The 22,698-nt window shown below is 40.1% G+C and overlaps 2 protein-coding genes across 3 annotated transcripts in view; one reads left to right on the top strand and one right to left on the bottom strand.

Moving 5' to 3' along the window:
- Positions 1 to 5,869: 5,869 nt before the first annotated feature.
- Positions 5,870 to 22,698, bottom strand: part of LOC105919568 (pentraxin fusion protein) — a 53,053-nt gene continuing 36,224 nt past the window's right edge. The window contains exons 2-3 of one of the 2 annotated variants that reach the window (XM_036147719.1): positions 6,414 to 6,723; positions 5,870 to 6,338 (exon numbers count right to left, since the gene is read on the bottom strand). In XM_036147719.1, the coding sequence (XP_036003612.1) occupies positions 5,942 to 6,338; positions 6,414 to 6,723 (707 nt within the window). In that variant the 3' untranslated portion in view covers positions 5,870 to 5,941. The remainder of the gene's footprint in view (positions 6,339 to 6,413; positions 6,724 to 22,698) is intronic. The other variant, XM_036147721.1, reaches the window with a different exon arrangement.
- Positions 10,646 to 12,320, top strand: LOC105919564 (pentraxin fusion protein). Its single transcript, XM_036147722.1, has 4 exons — positions 10,646 to 10,849; positions 11,352 to 11,415; positions 11,528 to 11,801; positions 11,877 to 12,320. Exons 2-4 carry the CDS (start codon positions 11,367 to 11,369, stop codon positions 12,271 to 12,273), a joined length of 720 nt encoding a protein of 239 aa, XP_036003615.1. The 5' UTR covers positions 10,646 to 10,849; positions 11,352 to 11,366; the 3' UTR covers positions 12,274 to 12,320.

The following is a 22,698-nucleotide window of genomic DNA, read 5'->3' as shown; positions in this document are numbered from 1 at the left end:
TGTTTTCTCTTATGCAAAAAAATAAACTTAAAATTTGAAGGTGGAATTTACATGAACCACAGTAGGAGAAAATTATTTCAGCAATTAAACGGGTAAAACTCATTTATTACACGGACTGTTAATTCTCAGCCATTTATTTCAGTTCATTATGATTTACAGCTTAAAAAAAAAAAAGTTTGTCAGTAGTCCAGCGAACATTCACCGAGCCACCATTGGTAAAGAAGTCTGTTCATAGTGCTGCATGAGAGAAAGTTGAGTGGAAGAAAGAAAACGTGGGGTTGGAAAAGACGAGGAACAGGAATAATCTCAGCCTATTAAGGATTTTGAAGCAAAGCTGGGAAGACTGCTGTAGATTTACAGCTGGATTCATTCAGAGCTTTTTGAATTGAATCACAGAAATATAAAGATTATAATCTGATTTATGGGAGATTCACTTAAAGGAGCACTGCGCAAATTTAACCTAAACCAGAGGGTCTATTTACCCAAAAAAATGCATAATCATACTTTATAATGCATTTTTCAAAAGTTTGGACACACCTCATTCAAAGAGTTTTCTTTATTTTCATGACTATGAAAATTGTAGTTTCACACTGACGGCATCAAAACTATGAATTAACACACGTGGAATTATATACTTAAAAAAGTGTGAAGCATCTGAAAATATGTCTTATATTCTAGGTTCTTCAAAGTAGCCACCTTTTGCTTTGATTACTGCTTCACACACTCTTGGCATTCTCTTGATGAGCTTCAAGAGGTACTCACCTGAAATGGTCTTCCAACAGTCTTGAAGGAGTTCCCAGAGATGCTTACAACTTGTTGGCCCTTTTGCCTTCACTCTGCGGTCCAGCTCAGCCCAAACCATCTCGATTGGGTTCAGGTCCGGTGATTGTGGAGTTTGTAAATATGTTTAAAAAATAAATTGATTAGAACAACTTTGCTGCAAACAGCAAATAGAATGATCCCCGGTCGTCTTTGCTCGTTTAAACCGCTGATCTCTATTTATTTACTGGATTGCTGATTGGCCAATGGTAGTACACGTTGCTGTGAAGCCACCAGCCGCCATATTGGTACTCCCTATTTTCCTCCAGTAACTAGGGAATACGTGTGCCATAGCATCGAACAACGATGATTTTCTCATTCAGGGGGGCTTAAGCTGTGCCTGTGCATTAGCCTTTAAATCTAACATAGATTTACAACAGAGCTAAATTAATGAACCAATTTAAGCACTCCACAGAGCTTCAGTTTCTACACTACAAAAATCACATAAATTTGCAAAATACACATTTAAGTGTACATGTATATCTATACATTACATACACAGCGTGTGTATGCACACACACATTTCTGCAATATAATAATAATATTGCAAGTCACAGTAAACAAATTACCAAAAATATCTTCAATGATGTAATGATATACAGAGTTGCGGTTCTAGTTGAGAATTTGCATATTCTATACATACAAGTATGTATGCACATACTTGCACCCATTGCACCCTTCTCACATGCAAAATATTTCAGCACATGACTTTCTCAGTACTTGATAGTGTTAGTACATCCACTGACTGTAAAATTACCTGTGAAACGTTTTCCCACAGCCAGAAAGCTGCTTTGTTGTTGCAAGCAAATGCTATGGGGTTCTGTGAGAGTAGGGAGTAGCAAGATGGCGGCCAGTGACTTCAGTTTTTCGGGCCAATCAGCAATCCAGTGAATAAATTAGAGATCAATGGTTTTAAACCATAGACATTATATAATAGTAGACCCCGCATTGACCGTCGCTGCGCAGGAATTATCGTCGCCATCTAGGGGCTGTCGACCTGCTACCCAATTCTGCTGATTCAATATGAACACACCAATGATGCCTCAGCACTGTGCGGCTTATTTTTGTTTAAATCGAGGGACTATTTACAGCAATGCTCGAGGGATATCTTTTCACAAGTACGATGAAAAGATATTGTTTATATTTTGATTAGAATGTGAGTTTTCTAATATATGGTAGAGAGATACAGGTCTACACGTCCAAGCCTTTGTGACTTAGAGAAAAATCTCTCTACAATTACACTGTCGCGCTGCACTAAAGGATCCTGTCTATCTCGTAATGCGCGATTAATTCGAAAAGCTCTGAAATTATTCTTGCACCTTTCGCAACAGGTTGCTGGACAAGACATGGCTACGACAGATTTCCCATCTCCTCCGCTTATAAAGCTGCGATCTAATCCTGTTTACATGAAATAAGCCTGCTCGCGAGCAGGCTTAAGCTTGCGCACATGTTGCTATGACAGCAAGTCCAGGATGAGTTTCGAAGAACCAAACGATCAAAGATCATGCCAAATCGTCAACAATCAAATCCAGCTAACTGAGTTAGCGACGTACGAAGAACGGGCCCCTGGTGTAAATCAGTATGAAACAAAAGCATCTTTTAAAATGTTGGTGTGAATAAATATGAAACAATAAAAAAAGTTGCAGAGGAAATACGGAATAAAAAAACCCACTTGCAATAAATACACAAGGACAAATAAAGATTTCAATAAAAATGTATACCAGAAAACAAGTGGGTTAAAAATAAGTCAGCATAAAAGCAAGAAGAAAAGTAAAAATAAAAGTGTAAGTTAAAATATATTTTTTGATCAATTGTTGAAGAAATATCTTTTTATTATTTAGTCACATTTAATGGCACACAAATTCATATTATTAGCTGCTTTATCAACCAATTTTATATTATTAAGTCCTTCATTTATTTCTGTATGTGTTTTTAACTATGGCAGGATTGGTCCTCCACAGCGGGATCAGTGGCTAAAATCGGCTAATCTTAAAGTTAAACGTAACACCTTTAAATCTTCATTAATATTGCATATTAATGTGGTGATAATGCTGGTAGCACTATGGAACGATGGTGGAGCGAATCAAACCTTACATTTGAAACGAAATTGTAGTCGTGCATCCAGCAAGCCGGAAGTTACCGGAAGCTAATAGCATTTAGGCTAGCGGACATTCGCCGCTAACTTTTAAAGGCTTCGGCTTTATTCTATTCATAATGAGCGGACCGGATAAACACAAACATTAATATCCCATCAATGTATAAAACCCTTGTGGAGATAATGTTTGTTATAACCATAAAACACACCCGAATCACATCAGGAATGGCATGGTATCAAAATGCTAATGGGAGCTATATCGGTTAGCTCAATGTGTTTAAAAACACCATGTAGACGCATTACGTAAACCTTCTAAATAAACCATTTAACTTTCCCTGATTGTTTCTCGGCCAAACCTGTCTGTGCCTCTGCCTGCACCCACCTCCCCTTCTCTAAAAAGCCCAGATGTTTTGTTCTAAAATTCAACTCATAACAAGAAAAACATAACATAAAACATAGGAAAAACAAAAGGATAAAAAAAAGGAATAAACAATCATACTTAAAATTCATATGTGAGATGCAACCTGCCACAGAAAAAAATACCTGCCACTAAGTCATATAAAATGGGTTTATTAAACATTAGATCTCAGGCAGGAAAAATCACTTTTAATTAATGACTTCATTTTTGACAATAATCTTGATATGTTTTTAACAGAAACATTGTACATGAATTTAATGAAGCAGCTATTCTGATGGAGTCAACTCCTCCAAACTACAATTTTTTGTGAGAGCAGACTGCAAAGGAAAGGTAGAGGAGTGGCAACATTGTTTAATGATTCTTTTTTTGAACTTTTATTGATCTCACAATGGAGAGATTCACTTCTGCATTTAACCCATCTCATTGGGGATGCAGTGGGCTGGCACTGTGTGGTGCCTAGGTTGCAGTCATGGGGTTAAGGGTCTTGCTCAGGGAGCCAGTGTGGCAGTATGTGGGAGTTGAACTTAAAACCTCCAGGACCCAAGCACAATGCTCTAACCACTAGGCCACCACTCCCCAAATAATTCACTAAAGTGTAAAAAGGTGTTTTTGGGAAAATTTGACTCCTTTGAACATTTGGCACTACAGGTAAAAAGCCTGGTACAAACTACGGTTCTGAATATTTACAGGCCTCCTAAGTCCTCATCAAACTTTTTTAATGATCTTAGTGACCTATCTGTGATATGTGTTGATTATCACTGTTTAATTATTGCGGGATTCTTCAACTTTCACGTTGACAACCCTGAAGACAGAAGTACAAAAGAACTGTGTGACACACTTTGAAACTTTGGTCTAACTCAACATGTTAAACACCCAACTTGATTATCACTAAAGGTCTAAAGATTTCTAAGGTCAATGTAACTGATGTTGCCCTTTCTGATCACTTTTCGGTTACTTTTGAAAGCATAATTTCCAGTGACTCATTTAGTCAAAGGAATATCATAAGAAAAGGCACCTTTAAGGACAATGCCACGGAAACTTTTATTCAAGCTTACTCTGCTACTTCAATCTTGTTCTGCAACTCAGTAGATGAGCTAGTAGATAACTTTCATTCTAAAGTCTCAGACATCATTGACTGCATTGCTCCAGTTAAAGTGAAGTTTCTTCCGGGAAGAAAGAATCTCCTTGAAGAAGTGCTTCAGCAGTTAGAAGTGAAAAAAGGGAATGTCGAAAAACTGAACACAGGTGGAGAAAGAGTAGACTCCAGGTTCACTGTGACGTCTATAGAGACTTTACAGATATAACTTACAAATGCAAAAGAATCTCTCTTTTCTGAGATCAGCAAACAATAAGGCTCGTGCCTTATTTGCCACAGTCTACAGGTTAACAAATCCCCGTGCCCATGGCTTCTGAACTACACTCCACCAGGGCCTGTAATGAATTTGCTAACTTCTTTACTGAGAAAACCCTAAAGATTAGAGGATCAGTTTGTACATCCATATCAGCTCCAGAACCAAAGCTGTATCCAACTGGAACTTATCTTGACAAAATGTCCCAATTCAGCCAAATAAACTACAAAAGCTTAGATCATTCAGTAGCTAAGTTCCTCCTCCAGCTGCCTTGATGTTTTACCCAAAGCTTTCTTTAAGAAAGTTTTGCCTGTCATAGTGTCTATTTTGACTCAGATAAACACGTCCCTTCTGTCAGGTGTTTTCCCCCAGTTCCTTAAGACAGCAATTATCAAACCACTGCTGAAAAACAATTTGGACAAACTACTTCTGCAGAACTATAGGCCCATCTCAACCCCCCCCCCCCCCTTTATAAGATAAAAGGTGTTTAATCAAATCCATATAAAATGCAGACTGTGGAAGAACCAGTGCTGGTATTATTCAACCTCAGTGCAGCATTCAATACCAATCACTGCATTCTGTCCCAGCGCCTGGAAAACTGGGTTGGCCTCTCGGGTACAGCACTTGACTGGTTTAAATCCTACAGGGACTTGTCAGTAACTTTAGAGATGACAAAAATGTGGGGTTCCTCAAAAGGTCCATCTTGTGTCCCCTCCTATTCAATATCTACATGCTCCCTCTAGCTCACAAAAAAAAAAAAAAAAAAAAAAAAGGTACACACAGCTCTACGTCTATTCAAGCACTGAGTAAATGCTTAGAGGAAATCAACGCATGGATGTGACAAAATTTCTACCTTGAATAAAAACTGAAGGAATTTTTGGACCAATAGAGGCGATTACAAAAGTAAACCCACAGCTTCAGCTAGGAACCACTGATCAGGCCTGAAATCTGGGTGTAGTGATGGACTCAGATCTGAACCTCCAAAAGCATCTAAAGACAATTAGAAGGGCGGCCTTCTAGCACCTGAAGAACATTTCCAGGATTAAAGGACTGATGTCTCAGCAGGATCTGGAGAAACTAATCCATGCGTTTATCTTTAGTAGACCAGCATATGGTCTCCATTTTCATAGAGTGGAAATGTTTGAAACTTGGTGCATTTCAGACTCATATGAACAAGATCACCACAAATTCAAGATATTGATCACAGGAGGAATTTTATTTGTGCAAATGATAAAGTTGTTGCCCACATAAACAGTTGAGCTACAGATTAACATTAATCTCCACCACCTCTCCATTTGGTCTAAGCTCTACGGTTTCCCAATCCAACACATTTCCTCTTTTTGCAGTCATCATGTCTTGGACTGCAGTGTCTGACAGGACATAGTCCCATAAATTCACATCAGAAATTTCTCCAACAAAACTCTGATTTACGTCAAAGCCACCCAGATAATTATCCGGATCCTGGCCCAGGAGAACTCGGCCTCCCGCCCGGATGGTGTGACCCTTCCTGTAGATTTTGGTCAGACTTTTTCTGCCGTCTATGAAGAGGGCCGCAGCACCTGAGCTGGAATCCCAGGTGACGCACAGGTGAGTCTGCAGGGCACCAAGACCAGGGACTTGGAAGAAAACTCCATCTCCACTCAGGTAGAAGGACAGCCTGAGCAGAAACACATTAGACCCTTTATCACCTCTGATCAGGACAGATTTTTAAGATGCTCCTACATGATTTTACCTTCCATCCAGCTCTTTCCACACATTCAGCTCATCAAAGTCTTGGGTTCGATACGCAAACAGGATGATTTCCCTCTCACCGCTGAGCTCTGTGGCCACACGCATGCACAGCGTGAACGCCTTCAGGCTGAGCGGTTTCTGAGGGATCATCTCCACATAGCTGGTGCTGGTTGCACTGGGGAAGACCAGGCTTCTGATGGCCAGAGTCCCTGTGGGGCCGGTTTCACTGGGGAAGACCAGGCTTCTGATGGCCAGAGTCCCTGAGGGGCCGGTTTCACTGGGGAAGACCAGGCTTCTGATGGCCAGAGTCCCTGAAGGGGAAATTAGACAAACATCAATTATCTGCTCGTTCCACCCCCACACACACTTTTTAGAAAATAGGAAAACACAATGTAGCTGTTGAAAAGAGATACAGAGGAGCACTTACTACTAAATCCAGCTAAGATGGTGATAAAGAGAATGAAACAAAGCCTAATTTTTGCAGCGCAAACCTGTAAATAAACAAATCCTCAGACGTTATAACCAAATGGACGCAGTAAGTAAATATACAGACAAACTAGGCAAATGAGGAGAATAATTAAAATGTCCCACATCCAGCTGACAAAAAAGAAGGTTGGTGAAGATCTGCAGAAGATCTGGGACAGATTTTATACATGACTTTAATGGTTCTGAATTATTTTGGCTGATCTAAGCAGGGCTCAGCTTTCTGGGCCTCAGGTTGAGAGTCTTTACATCATGCAAATTGTTAATGAAGAAAAACATCAAATCAAAAAATAAATCTCATTTACTTAACTATACCAAATGCTGTAATGTAGAGCTGGGGAACCAGATAGTTATGTTTAGAAAAGGTTAATTAAAAGTTGAATACTAGCAGATGAAGCAGCTAGGGGGACCAGAAGATGTAGGAAGCAGCAAGAACAGGAGTAGCCAGCAGGATCAGGCTAACAGGAAGAGATCAATCAGAACTGAGGATGAAGGCAGGAACTGACCAGAGTTGATGAAGTTGGCTGAGGAAAAATCAGGACAGACAAAGTCAGCAGCTGGATCTCACAAGCAGATAAACTTCAGCAGCACGCAGACACTGGAACCACAGCAGTGGGGCTGAACAAGAGCAGAGTCCAGTTGGCTGTGCAGACAGGACGTGGTAGTTTTCACAGCAACACCACACATGAGATGAGACAATCTGGTAGGGAAAGGTAGGCTGAGACAGGTATATATAGGCAGGTGAACAGGTGAGCAGAGGTGAATCAAATTAGTGCAGCAGGCTGAGCTGATCAGGTGGCTGGTAGGTGGCTGAGCTGATTGGGTGGGGACAGATGACTGTAGGCTGAGGGGAGTGGAAACTAATTAGTCCAGAGAATAAAATAAACAAAATCCTAAATCATGACAAATGCATTTCACCATTTTTTTCAGTCCACATATTTTGTAACAGTGTCAGTGATCACTGCACTACGGAGCCCTAGAGGGGTCATCGCAAAATGTTTTGCATGTTGAGAGAATGTGCGCTCGTTTTACTAAATTGTGCTCTCGTTTTACTAAGTTGTGTGCACAATTTACTAAATTGAGCTCTCATTTTAAGCATAGTAAAACAAAGGCACAATTTATTAAAACGAGCGCACAATTTAGTGAACATGGTTATAGAACATTGTGCGCACGATCTACTTAAACGTGGCCACAATATGTAAAACGTGCACTCAATATTGTCTTGACACACGTAAACATGAGCACGTTATAGTATATTCGAGGTCTCGATCTACCAAAACGCACCCACGAATAATTAAAACGTGTGCTCAAAGAAATTGTGTCCAAACGTGCTCACGTTTTATTAATTCGAGGGCTCAATTAAAGGAAACGTGCTCACAAATTATCACGACCTGAAAAAAATATCACTTAAAGTGAGCTCTCCCGGGCTCCGTACTGCACAGCTGCCTGTTAGAAATTTTAAAATGTGAAAAGCAAAACCAGGTTTTATTTTCAAAAGCCAGTCTAAGCATTTTTAACCACAGGCCTTAGCAGAATCACTCTAAGACTCAAAGATAGCTTGAGACTATTTTCACTCAACTTTTCTGTCCATCTCCAACAATTATGTATCCATTAAGAAATTTAGGGTGAGTGGTAGGCAGAGGTGGGGAATTTGGCTTCAGGAAAGTGATTTCTGTCCCTGGCTCCATCCGAATACCCCTAACAATAGCGTCTATCGCCTGCTCCTAGCTCCATAACCGTTCATGGGGTTACCAGTCAGAACTCTATTGTGGGCATCAATGACTCTATGGCTCAATCTGAATACCCTTATAGAGCAAGGACTCTTTAACCAAAGTAGAAGTGGGTCAGCGTTCCTTTTAGGGGAATAAATTGTAGGAACTGAAATTTGGGAGTATAGCAGAGCAGGTATTGCCACAAATGAGACATTAATGTATTTATCCAGCAGCCTTGGATGGGCGTATGGTGATGGTTTTGTTTGTCCTCAACGTGGGATCCTGTGACACAGAAAAGATGAAACACGTTGTGCTTCCACTTGCATTTATCAGGAAGGTTTATTCTTCTTCTGTGTACCCAGACTTCTCTATGCCATCAATGTGACAGAATAATGTAGACGTGACTATTTTTATACTTAGCGTTTTTATTATGTATAACAACTTGTTTCCAGGCCTCTACAAATGGAAAATAATATTGTTGGGGAAGGTTAAAAGTAATTTCATCCGTCCCGGAAAAAGAAGAAAAGTGAAATTCTCCTTCTAACATATAAAGCCCTTAATAATCAAGCTCCATCATATATCAGAGCTCTGATTACCCCGTATGTTCCTAACAGAGCACTTCGCTCTCAGACTGCAGGTCTACTGGTGGTTCCTAGAGTCTCTAAAAGTAGAATGGGAGGCAGATCTTTTAGCTATCAGGCTCCTCTCCTGTGCAACCAACTCCCAGTTTTGGTCCGTGAGGCAGACACCCCGTCTACTTTTAAGACTAATCTTAAAACTTTCCTTTTTGACAAAGCTTCTAGTCAGAGTGGCTCATGTTACCCTGAGCTATCTCTATAGTTATGCTGCTATAGGCTTAGGCTGCTGGAGGACATCAGGGTCTATTTCTCTCTCTCTGCTGAGTTCTCCTACTGCTCCAGGATTCCTGGATTAATTCTTCTTCAAAGCTTCTGTGCTTTTTGTGTGTCTAACCCCTAGTCGATCAAGGCAGATGACCATTCACACTGAGCCTGGTTCTGGTTCTGCTGGAGATTTTCCTCCATGTTAAAGGGGAGTTTTCCTCTCCACTGTCGCTTCATGCATGCTCTGTATGAGGGCCTATGCCAGAACTACTCAAATCTGGGCTGACTTAATCACCTCTCTCCTTCTATCCTTCGAAGTGGTCTGAAAGGGCTTGTGGGACAAAAACACATTTTATAAATAACTTGGTCCAAAGCAGGGATCACCAACATGTTGTCCATGGGCACCAGGTAGCCCTCAAGGACCATATGTGGGGCACACAAGCAAAAAAAATAGCACAACCCTCCAGTGAGGTGTATTTAAAATGCTATTTTATTTAGTTGCGTTTCCTTTTTAATCATACTTGTATTTACATACATTTTAAAATGACAAAAGCATTTAAAACATATTTATATTGCATAAAGTTAAGGTGAGCCTGGACTGTTGTAGTTCAAAGGTCAGTACAAGTTGGTATGGCACAGTACAGATGAAGGAGCTCTCAGCATAGACATAATATAAGAGTAGACCCCGCATTGACTGTCGCTTCGCAGGAATTACGGTCGCCATCTTGGGGCGGTCGACCTGCTACCCAATCCTGCTGAATCAAGCTGAACACACTAATGATGCCTCAGCACTGTGCGGCTCATTTTTGTTTAAATCGAGGGAATATTTACGTCAGGGCTCGAGGGGTAACTTTTCACATGTAAGATGAAAAGATATTGTTTATATTTTGATTCTCTCAACATGCAAAACATTTTGCGATGACCCCTCTAGGGCTCCGTAGTGCAGTGATCACTGACACTGTTACAAAATATGTGGACTGAAAAAAATGGTGAAATGCATTTGTCATGATTTAGGATTTTGTTTATTTTATTTTCTGGACTAATTAGTTTCCATACCCTCAGCCTACAGTCATCTGTCCCCACCCAATCAGCTCAGCCACCTACCAGCCACCTGATCAGCTCAGCCTGCTGCACTAATTTGATTCACCTCTGCTCACCTGTTCACCTGCCTATATATACCTGTCTCAGCTTACCTTTCCCTACCAGATTGTCTCATCTCATGTGTGGTGTTGCTGTGAAAACTACCACGTCCTGTCTGCACAGCCAACTGGACTCTGCTCTTGTTCAGCCCCACTGCTGTGGTTCCAGTGTCTGCGTGCTGCTGAAGTTTATCTGCTTGTGAGATCCAGCTGCTGACTTTGTCTGTCCTGGTTTTTCCTCAGCCAACTTCATCAACTCTGGTCAGTTCCTGCCTTCATCCTCAGTTCTGATTGATCTCTTCCTGTCAGCCTGATCCTGCTGGCTACTCCTGTTCTTGCTGCTTCCTACATCTTCTGGTCCCCCTACCTGCTTCATCTGCTAGTATTCAACTTCTAATTAACCTTTTCTAAACATAACTATCTGGTTCCCCAGCTCTACATTACAGCATTTGGTATAGTTAAGTAAATGAGATTTATTTTTTGATTTCATGTTTTGCTTCATTAACAATTTGCATAATGTAAAGACTCTCAACCTGAGGCCCAGAAAGCTGAGCCCTGCTTAGATCAGCCAAAATGATGAATTCAAAACCATTGAAGTCGTGTATAATATCTATCCCAGATCTTCTGCAGATCTTCACCAAGCTTCTTGTTTGTCAGCTGGATGTGGGACATTTTAATCATTCTCTTCATTTGCCTAGTTTGTATTTATATTTACTTACTGCGTCCATTTGGTTATAACGTCTGAGGATTTGTTTATTTACAGGTTTGCGCTGCAAAAATGAGGCTTTGTTTCATTATCTTTATCACCATCTTAGCTGGATTTAGTGGTAAGTGCTCCTCTGTATCTCTTATCAACAGCTACATTGTGTTTTCCTATTTTCTAAAAAGGGGGGGTGTGGAACGAGCAGATAATTAATGTTTGTCTAATTTCCCCTTCAGGGACTCTGGCCATCGGAAGCCCGGCCACCGCCCCCACAGTCTTCCCCAATGAAACCGCGCCCTCAGGGACTCTGGCTATCAGAAGCCTGGTCTTCCCCAGTGAAACCAGCACCAGCTATGTGGAGATGATCCCTCAGAAACCGCTCAGCCTGAAGGCGTTCACGCTGTGCATGCGTGTGGCCACGGAGCTCAGCGGTGAGAGGGAAATCATCCTGTTTGCGTATCGAACCCAAGACTTTGACGAGCTGAATGTGTGGAGAGAGCTGGATGGAAGGTAAAATCATGTAGGAGCAGCTTAAAAATCTGTCCTGATCAGAGGTAATAACGGGTCTAATGTGTTTCTGCTCAGGCTGTCCTTCTACTTGAGTGGAGATGGAGTTTTCTTCCAAGTCCCTGGTCTTGGTGCCCTGCAGACTCGCCTGTGCGTCACCTGGGATTCCAGCTCAGGTGCTGCGGCCCTCTTCATAGACGGCAGAAAAAGTCTGACCAAAATCTACAGGAAGGGTCACACCATCCGGGCGGGAGGCCGAGTTATCCTGGGCCAGGATCCGGATAATTATCTGGGTGGCTTTGATATAAATCAGAGTTTTGTTGGTGAGATTTCTGACGTGAACTTGTGGGACTATGTCCTGTCAGACACTGCAGTCCAAGACATGATGACTGCAAAAAGAGGAAATGTGTTGGATTGGGAAACCGTAGAGCTTAGACCAAATGGAGAGGTGGTGGAGATTAATGTTAATCTGTAGCTCGACTATTTATGTAGGCAACAACTTTATCCTTTGCACAAATAAAATTCCTCTGATCAATATCTTGAATTTGTGTAGATCTTGTTCCTATGAGTCTGAAATGCACCAAGTTTCAAACACTTCCACTCTATGAAAATGGAGACCATATGCTGGTCTACTAAAGATAAATGCATGGATTAGTTTTTCCAGATCCTGCTGAGACATTCAATTTTATTTATATAGCGCCAAATCATGAAACATGTCATCTCAAGGCACTTTACAAAGTCAAGTTCAATCATATTATACAGATTGGGTCAGATTATACAGATTGGTCAAAAATGTCCTATATAAGGAAACCAGTTGATTGCATCAAAGTCCCGACAAGCAGCATTCACTCCTGGGGAAGCGTAGAGCCACAGGAAGAGTCATCTGCATTGTACATGGCTTTGCTGCAATCCCTCATACTGAGCAAGCATGAAGCGACAGTGGGAAGAAAAACCACCCCTTAACGGGAAAAAAAACCTCCGGCAGAACCGGGCTCAGTATGAACGGTCATCTGCCTCGACCGACTGGGGTTACAGAAGACAGAACAGAGACACAACAAGAGAAACAAAAAAGCACAGAAGCACACATTGATCTAGTAATCTGTTCTACATTAGATGGTAGTAGCGGGTGAGCCGTCTTCTCTGGATGATGTCACAGTTAACAGAACGCCAGACCAGGTGTACCTACTATGAAGAGAAAAGAGAGAGAACAGAAAGTTAAAGCAGAAATGACAACACATAATGCATAATTGAAGAACAGTAGAACTCAATAGAGTGAGAAAATTAGATCCTGATATACTCCAGTAACCTAAGCCTATAGCAGTAAAACTATAAAGGTAGCTGAGAGTAACATGAGTCACTAGTTATAATTTTTGTCAAAAAGAAAAGTTTTAAGCCTAGTCTTAAAAGTAGACAGGGTGTCTGCCTCACGGACCAAAACTGGGAGTTGGTTCCACAGGAGAGGAGCCTGATAGCTAAAGGATCTGCCTCCCATTCTACTTTTAGAGACTCTAGGAACCACCAGCAGACCTGCGGTCTGAGAGCGAAGTGCTCTGTTAGGAACATACGGGGTAATCAGAGCTCTGATATATGATGGAGTTTGATTATTAAGGGCTTTATACGTTAGAAGAAGAATTTTAAATTCTATTCTTGATTTAACAGGAAGCCAATGAAGGGAAGCTAAAATTGGAGAAATATGATCCCTCTTGTTGATTTTCATCAGAACTCTTGCTGCAGCATTTTGGATCAGCTGAAGGCTTTGAACTGCATTTTGTGGACTTCCTGATAGTAAAGAATTACAATAGTCCAGCCTTGAAGTAACAAATGCATGGACTAGTTTTTCAGCATCACTCCTGGACAGAATGTTTCTAATTTTGGCGATATTCCGGAGGTGAAAAAAGGAAACTCTGGAAACCTGTTTAATATGGGATTTAAATGACATGTCTTGGTCAAAAATAACACCAAGATTTTTTACTTTATTACCAGAGGCCAGGTTAATGCCACCCAGATTAAGTGATTGGTTAAGAAGTTTATTTTTTGAGGACTCTGGCCCAAAAATTAAAACTTCGGTCTTGTCAGAATTTAGATGCAGGAAATTTAAAGTCATCCAGCTTTTGATGTCATCAAGACATGACTGCAGTCGAAGTAATTGATTGGATTCATCAGGATTTATGGATAAATATAGCTGAGTATCATCAGCATAACAGTGGAAATTAATCCCATGCTGTCTGATAATTTTGCCTATCGGAAGCATATATATAGTAAATAGAATTGGTCCAAGGACTGAACCCTGTGGTACTCCACAGGTGACCCTAGAGTTTGAGGAAGATTTATTATTAACATGAACAAATTGGAATCTGTCTGACAGATAAGATTTAAACCAGCCTAATGCTTTCCCCTTAATCCCTACAGTATGTTCAAGTCTTTGTAGGAGAATATTGTGATCAACTGTATCAAACGCAGCACTGAGATCTAACAGGACAAGTATAGACACAAGTCTATTATCTGAGGCCATGAGAATATCATTAGTGACCTTCACCAGAGCTGTTTCAGTGCTATGATGAGCTCTGAAGCCTGACTGAAACTCCTCAAGTAGGTCATTACTTTGTAAATGTTCACAAAGTTGATTAGCAACTACTTTCTCAAGAATTTTAGATAAGAAAAGAAGATTAGATATAGGTCTGTAATTTACTAACTCATCTTGATCAAGAGAAGGTTTCTTAAGTAAAGGTTTAATAACAGCTACTTTCAAAACCTGTGGTACATATCCATTTACTAAGGATAGATTAATCATGTCTAAAATAGTGCCACTGATCAAAGGGAATATGTCCTTAAACAACTTGGTTGGGATTGGGTCTAACATACAGGTAGAAGGTTTAGATGAAGCTAAAATTTTAGATAGCTCAGAAAGCTCTACTGCTTCTAAACAGTTCAAACACTGCGCAGATTCTAAAGATTCCTCCAATGCTGCCTCACTTACTGAGGACGAGGTAATCATGTTTGGGAGGATGCCAATTATTTTATTTTTAATGGCATCAATTTTATTTATGAAGAATCCCATAAAATCATTACTACTAAGAGCTAAGGACATCAGTCCTTTAATCCTGGAAATGTTCTTCAGGTGATAGAAGGCCGCCCTTTTAATTGTCTTTAGATGCTTTTGGAGGTTCAGGTCTGAGTCCATCACTACTCCCAGATTTCAGGCCTGATCAGTGGTTCCTAGCTGAAGCTGTGGGTTTACTTTTGTAATCTCCTCTATTGGTCCCAAATTTCCTTCAGTTTTTATTCAAGGGAGAAATTTTGGCACATCCATGCGTTTTCCTCTAAGCATTTACTCAGTGCTTGAATACATGGAGATGTAGAGCTGTGTCGTGTACATAGAGTGTTTTGGTTTTTTTTTTTTTTTTTTTTTTAGTTAGAGGGAGCATGTAGCTATTGAATAGGAGGGGACACAAGATGGACCTTTTGGGGAACCCCACATTTTTGTCATCTCTAAAGTTACTGACAAGTCCCTGTAGGATTTAAACCAGTCAAGTGCTGTACCGGAGAGGCCGACCCAGTTTTCCAGGCGCTCGGACAGAATGCAGAGATTGGTATTGAATAATGCCAGCACTGGTTCTTCCACAGTCTGCATTTTATATGGATTTGATTAAACACCTTTTATCTTATAAGGGGGGGGGGGGGGGGGGGGGGGGGTTGAGATGGGCCTATAGTTCTGCAGAAGTAGTTTGTCCAAATTGTTCTTTTTCAACAGTGGTTTGATAATTGCTGTCTTGAGGAACTGGGGGAAAACACCTGACAGAAGGGACGTGTTTATGAGTCAACTCAGACGCTATGACAGGCAAAACTTTCTTAAAGAAAACTGTGGGTAAAATATCAAGGCAGCTGGAGGACAAACTTAGCTACTGAATGATCTAAGCTTTTGTAGTTTATTTGGCTGAATTGGGACATTTTGTCAAGATAAGTTCCAGTTGGATACAGCTTTGGTTCTGGAGCTGATATGGATGTACAAACTGATCCTCTAATCTTTAGGGTTCTCAGTAAAGAAGTTAGCAAATTCATTACAGACCCTGGTGTAGTTCAGAAGCCATGGACACGGGGATTTGTTAACCTGTAGACTGTGGTAAATAAGGCAGGAGCCTTATTGTTTTTGCCGATCTCAGAGAAGAGAGATTCTTTTGCATTTTTCAGTTGTAAGTTATATCTGTAAAGTCTCTCTTTATAGATGTCATAGTGAACCTGGAGTTCGACACTCCCATTTTTCACTTCTAACTGCTGAAGCACTTCTCCAAGGAGATTCTTTCTTCCCGGAATAAACTTTCACTTTAACTCGAGCAATGCAATCAATGATGTCTGAGACTTTAGACTGAAAGTTATCTACTAGCTCAGGGGTTCCCGAACTTTTTCAGCCGCGCGCCCCCTTCGGTGTCCCAGCCGGGTTGACGCACCCCCAGTCTTCGAAAAAAAATAAAAATAAATGATATATATATATATATTTAGCAGTTACAGTTCAAACATAAAGGTTATATAAACTAGAAAAGGCTGTTCCTGCGAAACAGCAGTGAGAATGCTAATCTGCAGAATGATTGAGCAGAAGACGCAGAAAACGCTGAAATCAGATTTGAAGAATTTGAAAAAAAATGTAAAAATTTGAAGGGATTTGAAGAATTTGAAAAAGTTTGAAGAATTGAAAGAAATAGAAGAATTTGAAGAGTTTGAAAAATTTGAAGAATTTGAAACAATTGAAGAAATTTGGAGAATTTGAAAAAGTTTGAAGGAATTTGAAAAATTTGAAGAATTTGAAGAAATTTGAAATATTTGAAAATTTTCAAAAAATTTGAAGGAATTTCAAAAATTTGAAGAATTTGACAAATTTGAAGAATTTAAAAATTTTGAAGAAATTTGGAGAATTTTAACAAATTTGAAGGAATTTGAAAAATTTGAAAAATTAAAAAAAAAAAGAAGAATTTCAAGATTAAGAACTAAAAAAATTCTGAAGAAATTTAGCAAGGCGTTTGCCTTGTGGTACCGTCAAAAATACTAACGGGAAGTAACACTGCGAATTTCAGCTTCCTACGGTCTTCACAGCACCCGCAGTGGCCTTCGAAAGGTGCCATGTTAAGTCAATGGACCTCCTAGAAGCCTCTGGCTAAAAGGGTTGTCATGGAGACTCCCTCACAGCTGTAGCCCTCTATTTGTCTGTAAAGGCAGAACAACCCCGGCTAAGCAGAAGTTGGTAGGACCTTTCTAAAGCTACTTCTGGTTAGCAACATGCTAACCATTAGCCGCTAGCAAGGTTGTGTCCAGTATCACCGGGTGAGTGTACTCTGTCAGTTTGGTCCAAATCCTGTGCTGGGAAGTGCCTCAAAAAGGGGTGCCAATACTTAATGTCACCAAACGTGACCAAAGTTCATGGGTCAGATTGGCCTCCTTTAGCAACTCAGCCTCACCACATCTGGGCCAAGAACTCAACATTTGACCAAAATGGTCAGTAGCGCCATTTCCCACAGGTGGGTGGTGCTGTATTGGCCAATTGGGTCGTGTCTGGGCATCATGTCAGGTCCTGTTGGAAGCAAAGGCCCAATAGGAAAGCATGTGACATCCAAAATGGGACAGAAAAGTGACATATCGCTGAAAGTCACTTGAAAATTTTAAAATGTCAAGAGGAAGTGACTGTGCGAATTTCAGATTGCTACATTAATCATAGCCGCTGCAGCAGGCGTCGAAAGTTGCCATTGTATCTCAATGGAGATTCTCCCTCTGGCCCTCAGAGTTCCGTCGTCATGGAAACTCACTGACACACCTGCAGCGGCCAGTCTACCGAAGTGCAGAGACTTTGTCAGACTCTGCCTCATTGAAATAGAATGGAGAACTTTGCCTCAAACAACGCTCCATATCTCCTGTTCTGTAAATGGTAGAGACATAATTTTTTCAGCGTTTAGTTCGTAACGAATAGGAGAACAAGAAAAACTATCGGTTTTTGCTAGAAATATTTTAATTTAGGCGTAAAAAATTATGATATAAAGAGGATTTTTATGAAATTTGAGAAATCCTCTACAAACGGTTCCGAACAAATCGCTGTAGCTGAAAAAGTATAAGAGATATCAAAATAATTCTTTCACTCTGAGTATCAGCAGGCTTTTGAGGACTATGGAGTTCATTTTTAGGTTTGTACAAAAATCGGTGTAGGCACAGCGACGATGTAAAAAGTGGATGATGTGGAAGAATGAAGCTCCAAAGCGTTTTAAGGATTTTGCACATTCGCTACTCCCGAACAAATTGTTCCTGCGGAAAAACCGTAACAGTTATCCACAAAATTCCTTTTTATGAGTGCCAGAAGGGTCGGGACATTCATGTGTGAAAGTCTCATGCCTGTACATAAAACGGTTTAGGAGTAGCGATGATGTAGAAAAGTGCCTCATTTGGGGAGATTGAAGTCTGATCCTGTTTTAGCATTTTCCCAAAACGCTACTCCCGAACAAATTGTTCCTGCGGCAAAACCGTAACATTTATCGACAAAATTTCTCTTTTGTGAGCGCCAGAAGGGTCTGGACATGAATGTGTGAAAGTCTCGTGCCTGTACATGAAACGGTTTAGGAGTAGTGACGATGTAAATACATGTGATGTTTTGGATTTCCAGGTGTCATTTTTGAAAACCGCTCCATAGGAAATGAATGGGGAAGGTTTCGGGTTAGTGTCGCTCTGAGGTGATTTGCGAAAAATCTATAAATCCCACACCAATGATGGTTACATTTTCCGAATCCAAAAATTCCTACGTTTTGATGTATAATTTATGTGAATAGGTTGAAAATTGAGCGAGTGAGAAGAAGTTGTTCGGAGAAGAAGAATTTGTTGAATTTCTAGAGTGCGCACTCTAACAGAGGCTCCTTGACAACCATAGCAACGCATGTTATTTGCTGAATTTCTTGAAAAGCCAAAATTATTTTAAGGAGGTACTATATGAAAATGGTAAAAGATATGAAAAAGCTGAACTATACCATAATAGCTGAAAGATTTCACTACATTTTAAAAGTTGAATGGCGTTTCTAGCTGAAAGTAGGCTGAAGCAGTAAGCTGTCAAAAAGCTGAAATATTTGAAGAATTTGAAGGATTCTCCATTCATTTGAATGAGAGCAAAAAAGTTACAAAAAGTTGAATATTTTAAATATTATAAAAGTTATAATTACCAAAAGTCATAGCAGTAATGTCCTGAAGGAGCTGAACGTTTTGATACCAGAATGGTTGAAATCGGTTGAAAAATGCGGAACGAGAAAGGCGTCGAAAAACGTACGGAATAATAATAAAAAGTAAAGAAAAACAGGAAAACAATAAGTGAGAATGCTGTATAGCATTCTCACTTGATAAAATTAGTTACCTCTGGCTATCAGAAGCCTGGTCTTCCCCAGTGAAACCAGCACCAGCTATGTGGAGATGATCCCTCAGCAGGTAAACACGCCCATAGCAACACACCTCGGCTCTCCGCAGCCCCTTTCTGTCTGAATATGCGCTAAAACCGCATCTGTAAAATGAACTTTGCCCGTCTGTGTAGTGTTATGCCAAGTCAAGGATGTCACCGGTATTGCGTTTGAACGTCTTTAATGTTGAACATAACACAAACACATTCTCGGGTTGCTGAACTGTGCGTTGTCGGCTCTAACGTCTCTACTGTGACGTCACTTCCTTGTTCTACTCCAACGTGCGCTTACACATAAAATAGTTCCATTACATTACAGTCTGAATCACACTGAAAAGTATTACAGCTCTGTGCGTGAACATAGTCAAGAAACCCCCCCCCCCCACCAGCAGACTGACTGCGCGTCAGAGATTGTCACCGGTTCAATCACGGCCCCATGAGCAGCGCTGTTTGTAGGCGCTGCGCGATCCATAGAGAGACAATCACTTAATTTAATCTTGTAAATAAAACTTTGGGCCCGAATTAAATTTTCCCTCCGCTGACAGTTTCCCTCATTTCAGCCAATTGAGCATATTTGCCGGAATGATTGAAGCAGAGACCACAAGCTATGTGCGCATATACAGCACAATGCAGATATTTCATATTAAACTGTAGCGTAGAAGAAGATTTCTTTTAGATAACTACATTTTGTGTGAATTCTGTATCGTTCCATTATGACACCCAAGCACCAGACCGAGGTTTTGCTGCTAACACTTTATTTTAGGACAAACAGAACGGGACAGCTTTTACCCCGCCAGTCCCCGAACCACCACTCCTTTCCCCGGAGGCCACATATTTCTTCCGGTATGACCCAAAACAACCTACTTAAAGAAACAGTAAGTGTGCAACAGCACTTAGCAATAAAGTCTATTACAGATCATTACGATAGATTTTGTTTATTGATTAAATTTACAGTTTTTGATTTTAATCTTTACAAAGAAAATGTTTACACGTCTTTATGGTGTGGGGGAAAAACACCGTCAGACCGCCATTACAGTTTTCAGCTCGCGCACCCCCTAGTGGCAGCTCGCGCATCCCCAGGGGTGCGCGCACCACACTTTGGGAATCCCTGTACTAGCTCATCTACTGTTGCAGCACAAAGTTGAAGTAGCAGAGTAAGCTTGGATAAAAGTTTCCGTGGCATTGTCTATAAATGTGCGTTTTCTTATGATGTCCCTTTGGCTGAACGAGTCACTGGAAATGATGCTTTAAAAGGTAACGGAAAAGTGATCAGATAGGGCAACATTAGTTACATTGACCTTTGAAATCTTTAGACCTTTAGTGATAATCAAGTCTAAAATATGTCTGTTTGTGTGTTGGCTGTTTAACATGTTGAGTTAGACCAAAGTTTCAAAGTGTGTCACACAGTTCTTTTGCACTTCTGTCTTCAGGGTTGTCAACGTGAAAGTTGAAGAATCCCGCAATAATTAAACCTAATCAACACATATCACAGATAGGTCACTAAGATCATTAAAAAGTTTGATGAGGACTTAGGAGGCCTGTACACATTCAGAAACATAGTTTGTACCAGGCTTTTTACCTGTAGTGCCAAATGTTCAAAAGAGTCAAAATTTTCCCAAAAACACCTTTTTACATTTTAGTGAAATATTTGGGGAGTGGTGGCCTAGTGGTTAGAGCATTGTGCTTGGGTCCTGGAGGTTTTAAGTTCAACTCCCACATACTGCCACACTGGCTCCCTGAGCAAGACCCTTAACCCCAGACTGCAACCCAGGCACCACACAGTGGCAGCCCACCAGTGTTGTATAAAGTACTGAAATCTCAGAGTCAAGTAAAAGTATAGTTACCTCGCCAAAATATGACTTTGGTAAAAGTCCAAGTCACTGACTCAAATGTTACTTGAGTAAAAGTCTTAAAGTATCTGAAATGTCTTGTACTTAAGTATGAAACTTACTTTAAAAATAGATGTACTCAAGTAGTGTAATAAAAAGTATAAGTAAAAAGTAAAACAAAGCAAATGCAGTTTGACTGACCTTTTTTAGATTTTGGTAAACTTTGAAAGTCAAATTCACTTAAAATAATATAAACAACCAAGTGCAGGAGAAATTTAGACCAAGTTTAGATAGAAAATACAACCTTTTTGTAAGCTTTCTGTTTTCCTTTTTTCAAGTAAGGTCAGTGCTATACACTTTAAAAATTATGTTGGGGTGGGGGGAGTTCATTTTACTGATCAATTTATTTTTTAAATAAGTCGAATCTGTCGAATCTGACATCGTCAATGAATAATAGTTATAATGAATAATATTGATTGTTATAATAAAACAAGAAAAGAATAATGGTTAATCAAGTGTTTGGTCAATGTAAACGCCCAAGAGGGGTTGAGTTTTACTTATCAACTTAAAAATATTTCATGGCTGTGAAAGAGAAATGTTTGATTGAGCTATATTCTGTAAGAGAAATTAAGTTTATATTAAGGTAGATTTACAACTCATGTTGGGAACCTATTGATAAAAGTTTTCTTTTTTTTTCCGGTTGATATATCATGATTGTTAAAGTGATCTTGTGTGTTATTGGTTGTCTGATTGTACATTTTGTGCGGAGCCCGTATGCGCGACGTTATATATATTTTTGCTTCAGCACAGTAGTGTGCTAACAGCATGTTCTTATGTGTTTAATAGTTCTGTGCTTTTAACATGAGAGAGTTTGGGATTTGGGCTTGTTTTTTCTTTTAAATTGGGTTTTATGCTGGTTTGGGCTGGAAACCATCAGTGAGATACGGCAGCCTGTAGCACTGTGTCTGCAAAAAGTCCAGCATAAGCAGACATGCTGATAAACATGAGCGCTGGTGTCAGGCTGAACACTGAAGTAAAAATTCATACTAGAAGAGGTTCTATAATTACAGCAGCTAGGGAGCACAAGGATCAGAACAAAGCAGAGTTCCCTTCTGCCTGCAAGTAACCCAAGTTTCTTCAGTTTGGCAGTTTTCCTGCTTGGTTCTGCTCCTTGTGCTGCTAGCTGTCTAGCTAACCTCCTAGCATGAATGTTTACTCCAGTGTTGACTTCAATGCTGACGTTTCAAACAGAAATTAATAGCGCTGCTTCCGGCTCGCTCTCGTTTGCTTTGTTGTCTCTTCTTGTAATTATTTGGTAATCAGACCGAATATCCATCCCGCTCTACCGACACCGACGGTGACCACAGCTGAGCCGCGGCATCTCTCTGAAGGCTTAAAACTTTTAAAATGTCAAATGCCATATACTTTTATGTTATGTTCTAAAACTATAAAGTACTGAGAAAGTGAAATATTTTGCATTTTATTTATTTAAATATATATATATATAACAATAAACAAAAACATATATTTACATATATGTACACACATATATATACACATATGTACACATACTTATGTATACATTAGGGCTGGGCAAGTTAACGCGTTAATTTCGCGTTAACTCATTAGACTATTAACGGCGATATTTTCTTTAACGCGC

Source organism: Fundulus heteroclitus, chromosome 16 (genome assembly GCF_011125445.2).
Source record: "Fundulus heteroclitus isolate FHET01 chromosome 16, MU-UCD_Fhet_4.1, whole genome shotgun sequence".
NCBI lineage: Eukaryota > Metazoa > Chordata > Actinopteri > Cyprinodontiformes > Fundulidae > Fundulus > Fundulus heteroclitus.
The sequence above is the reverse complement of the archived record's forward strand: the minus strand, read 5'-3'. Positions and strand labels throughout refer to the sequence as shown.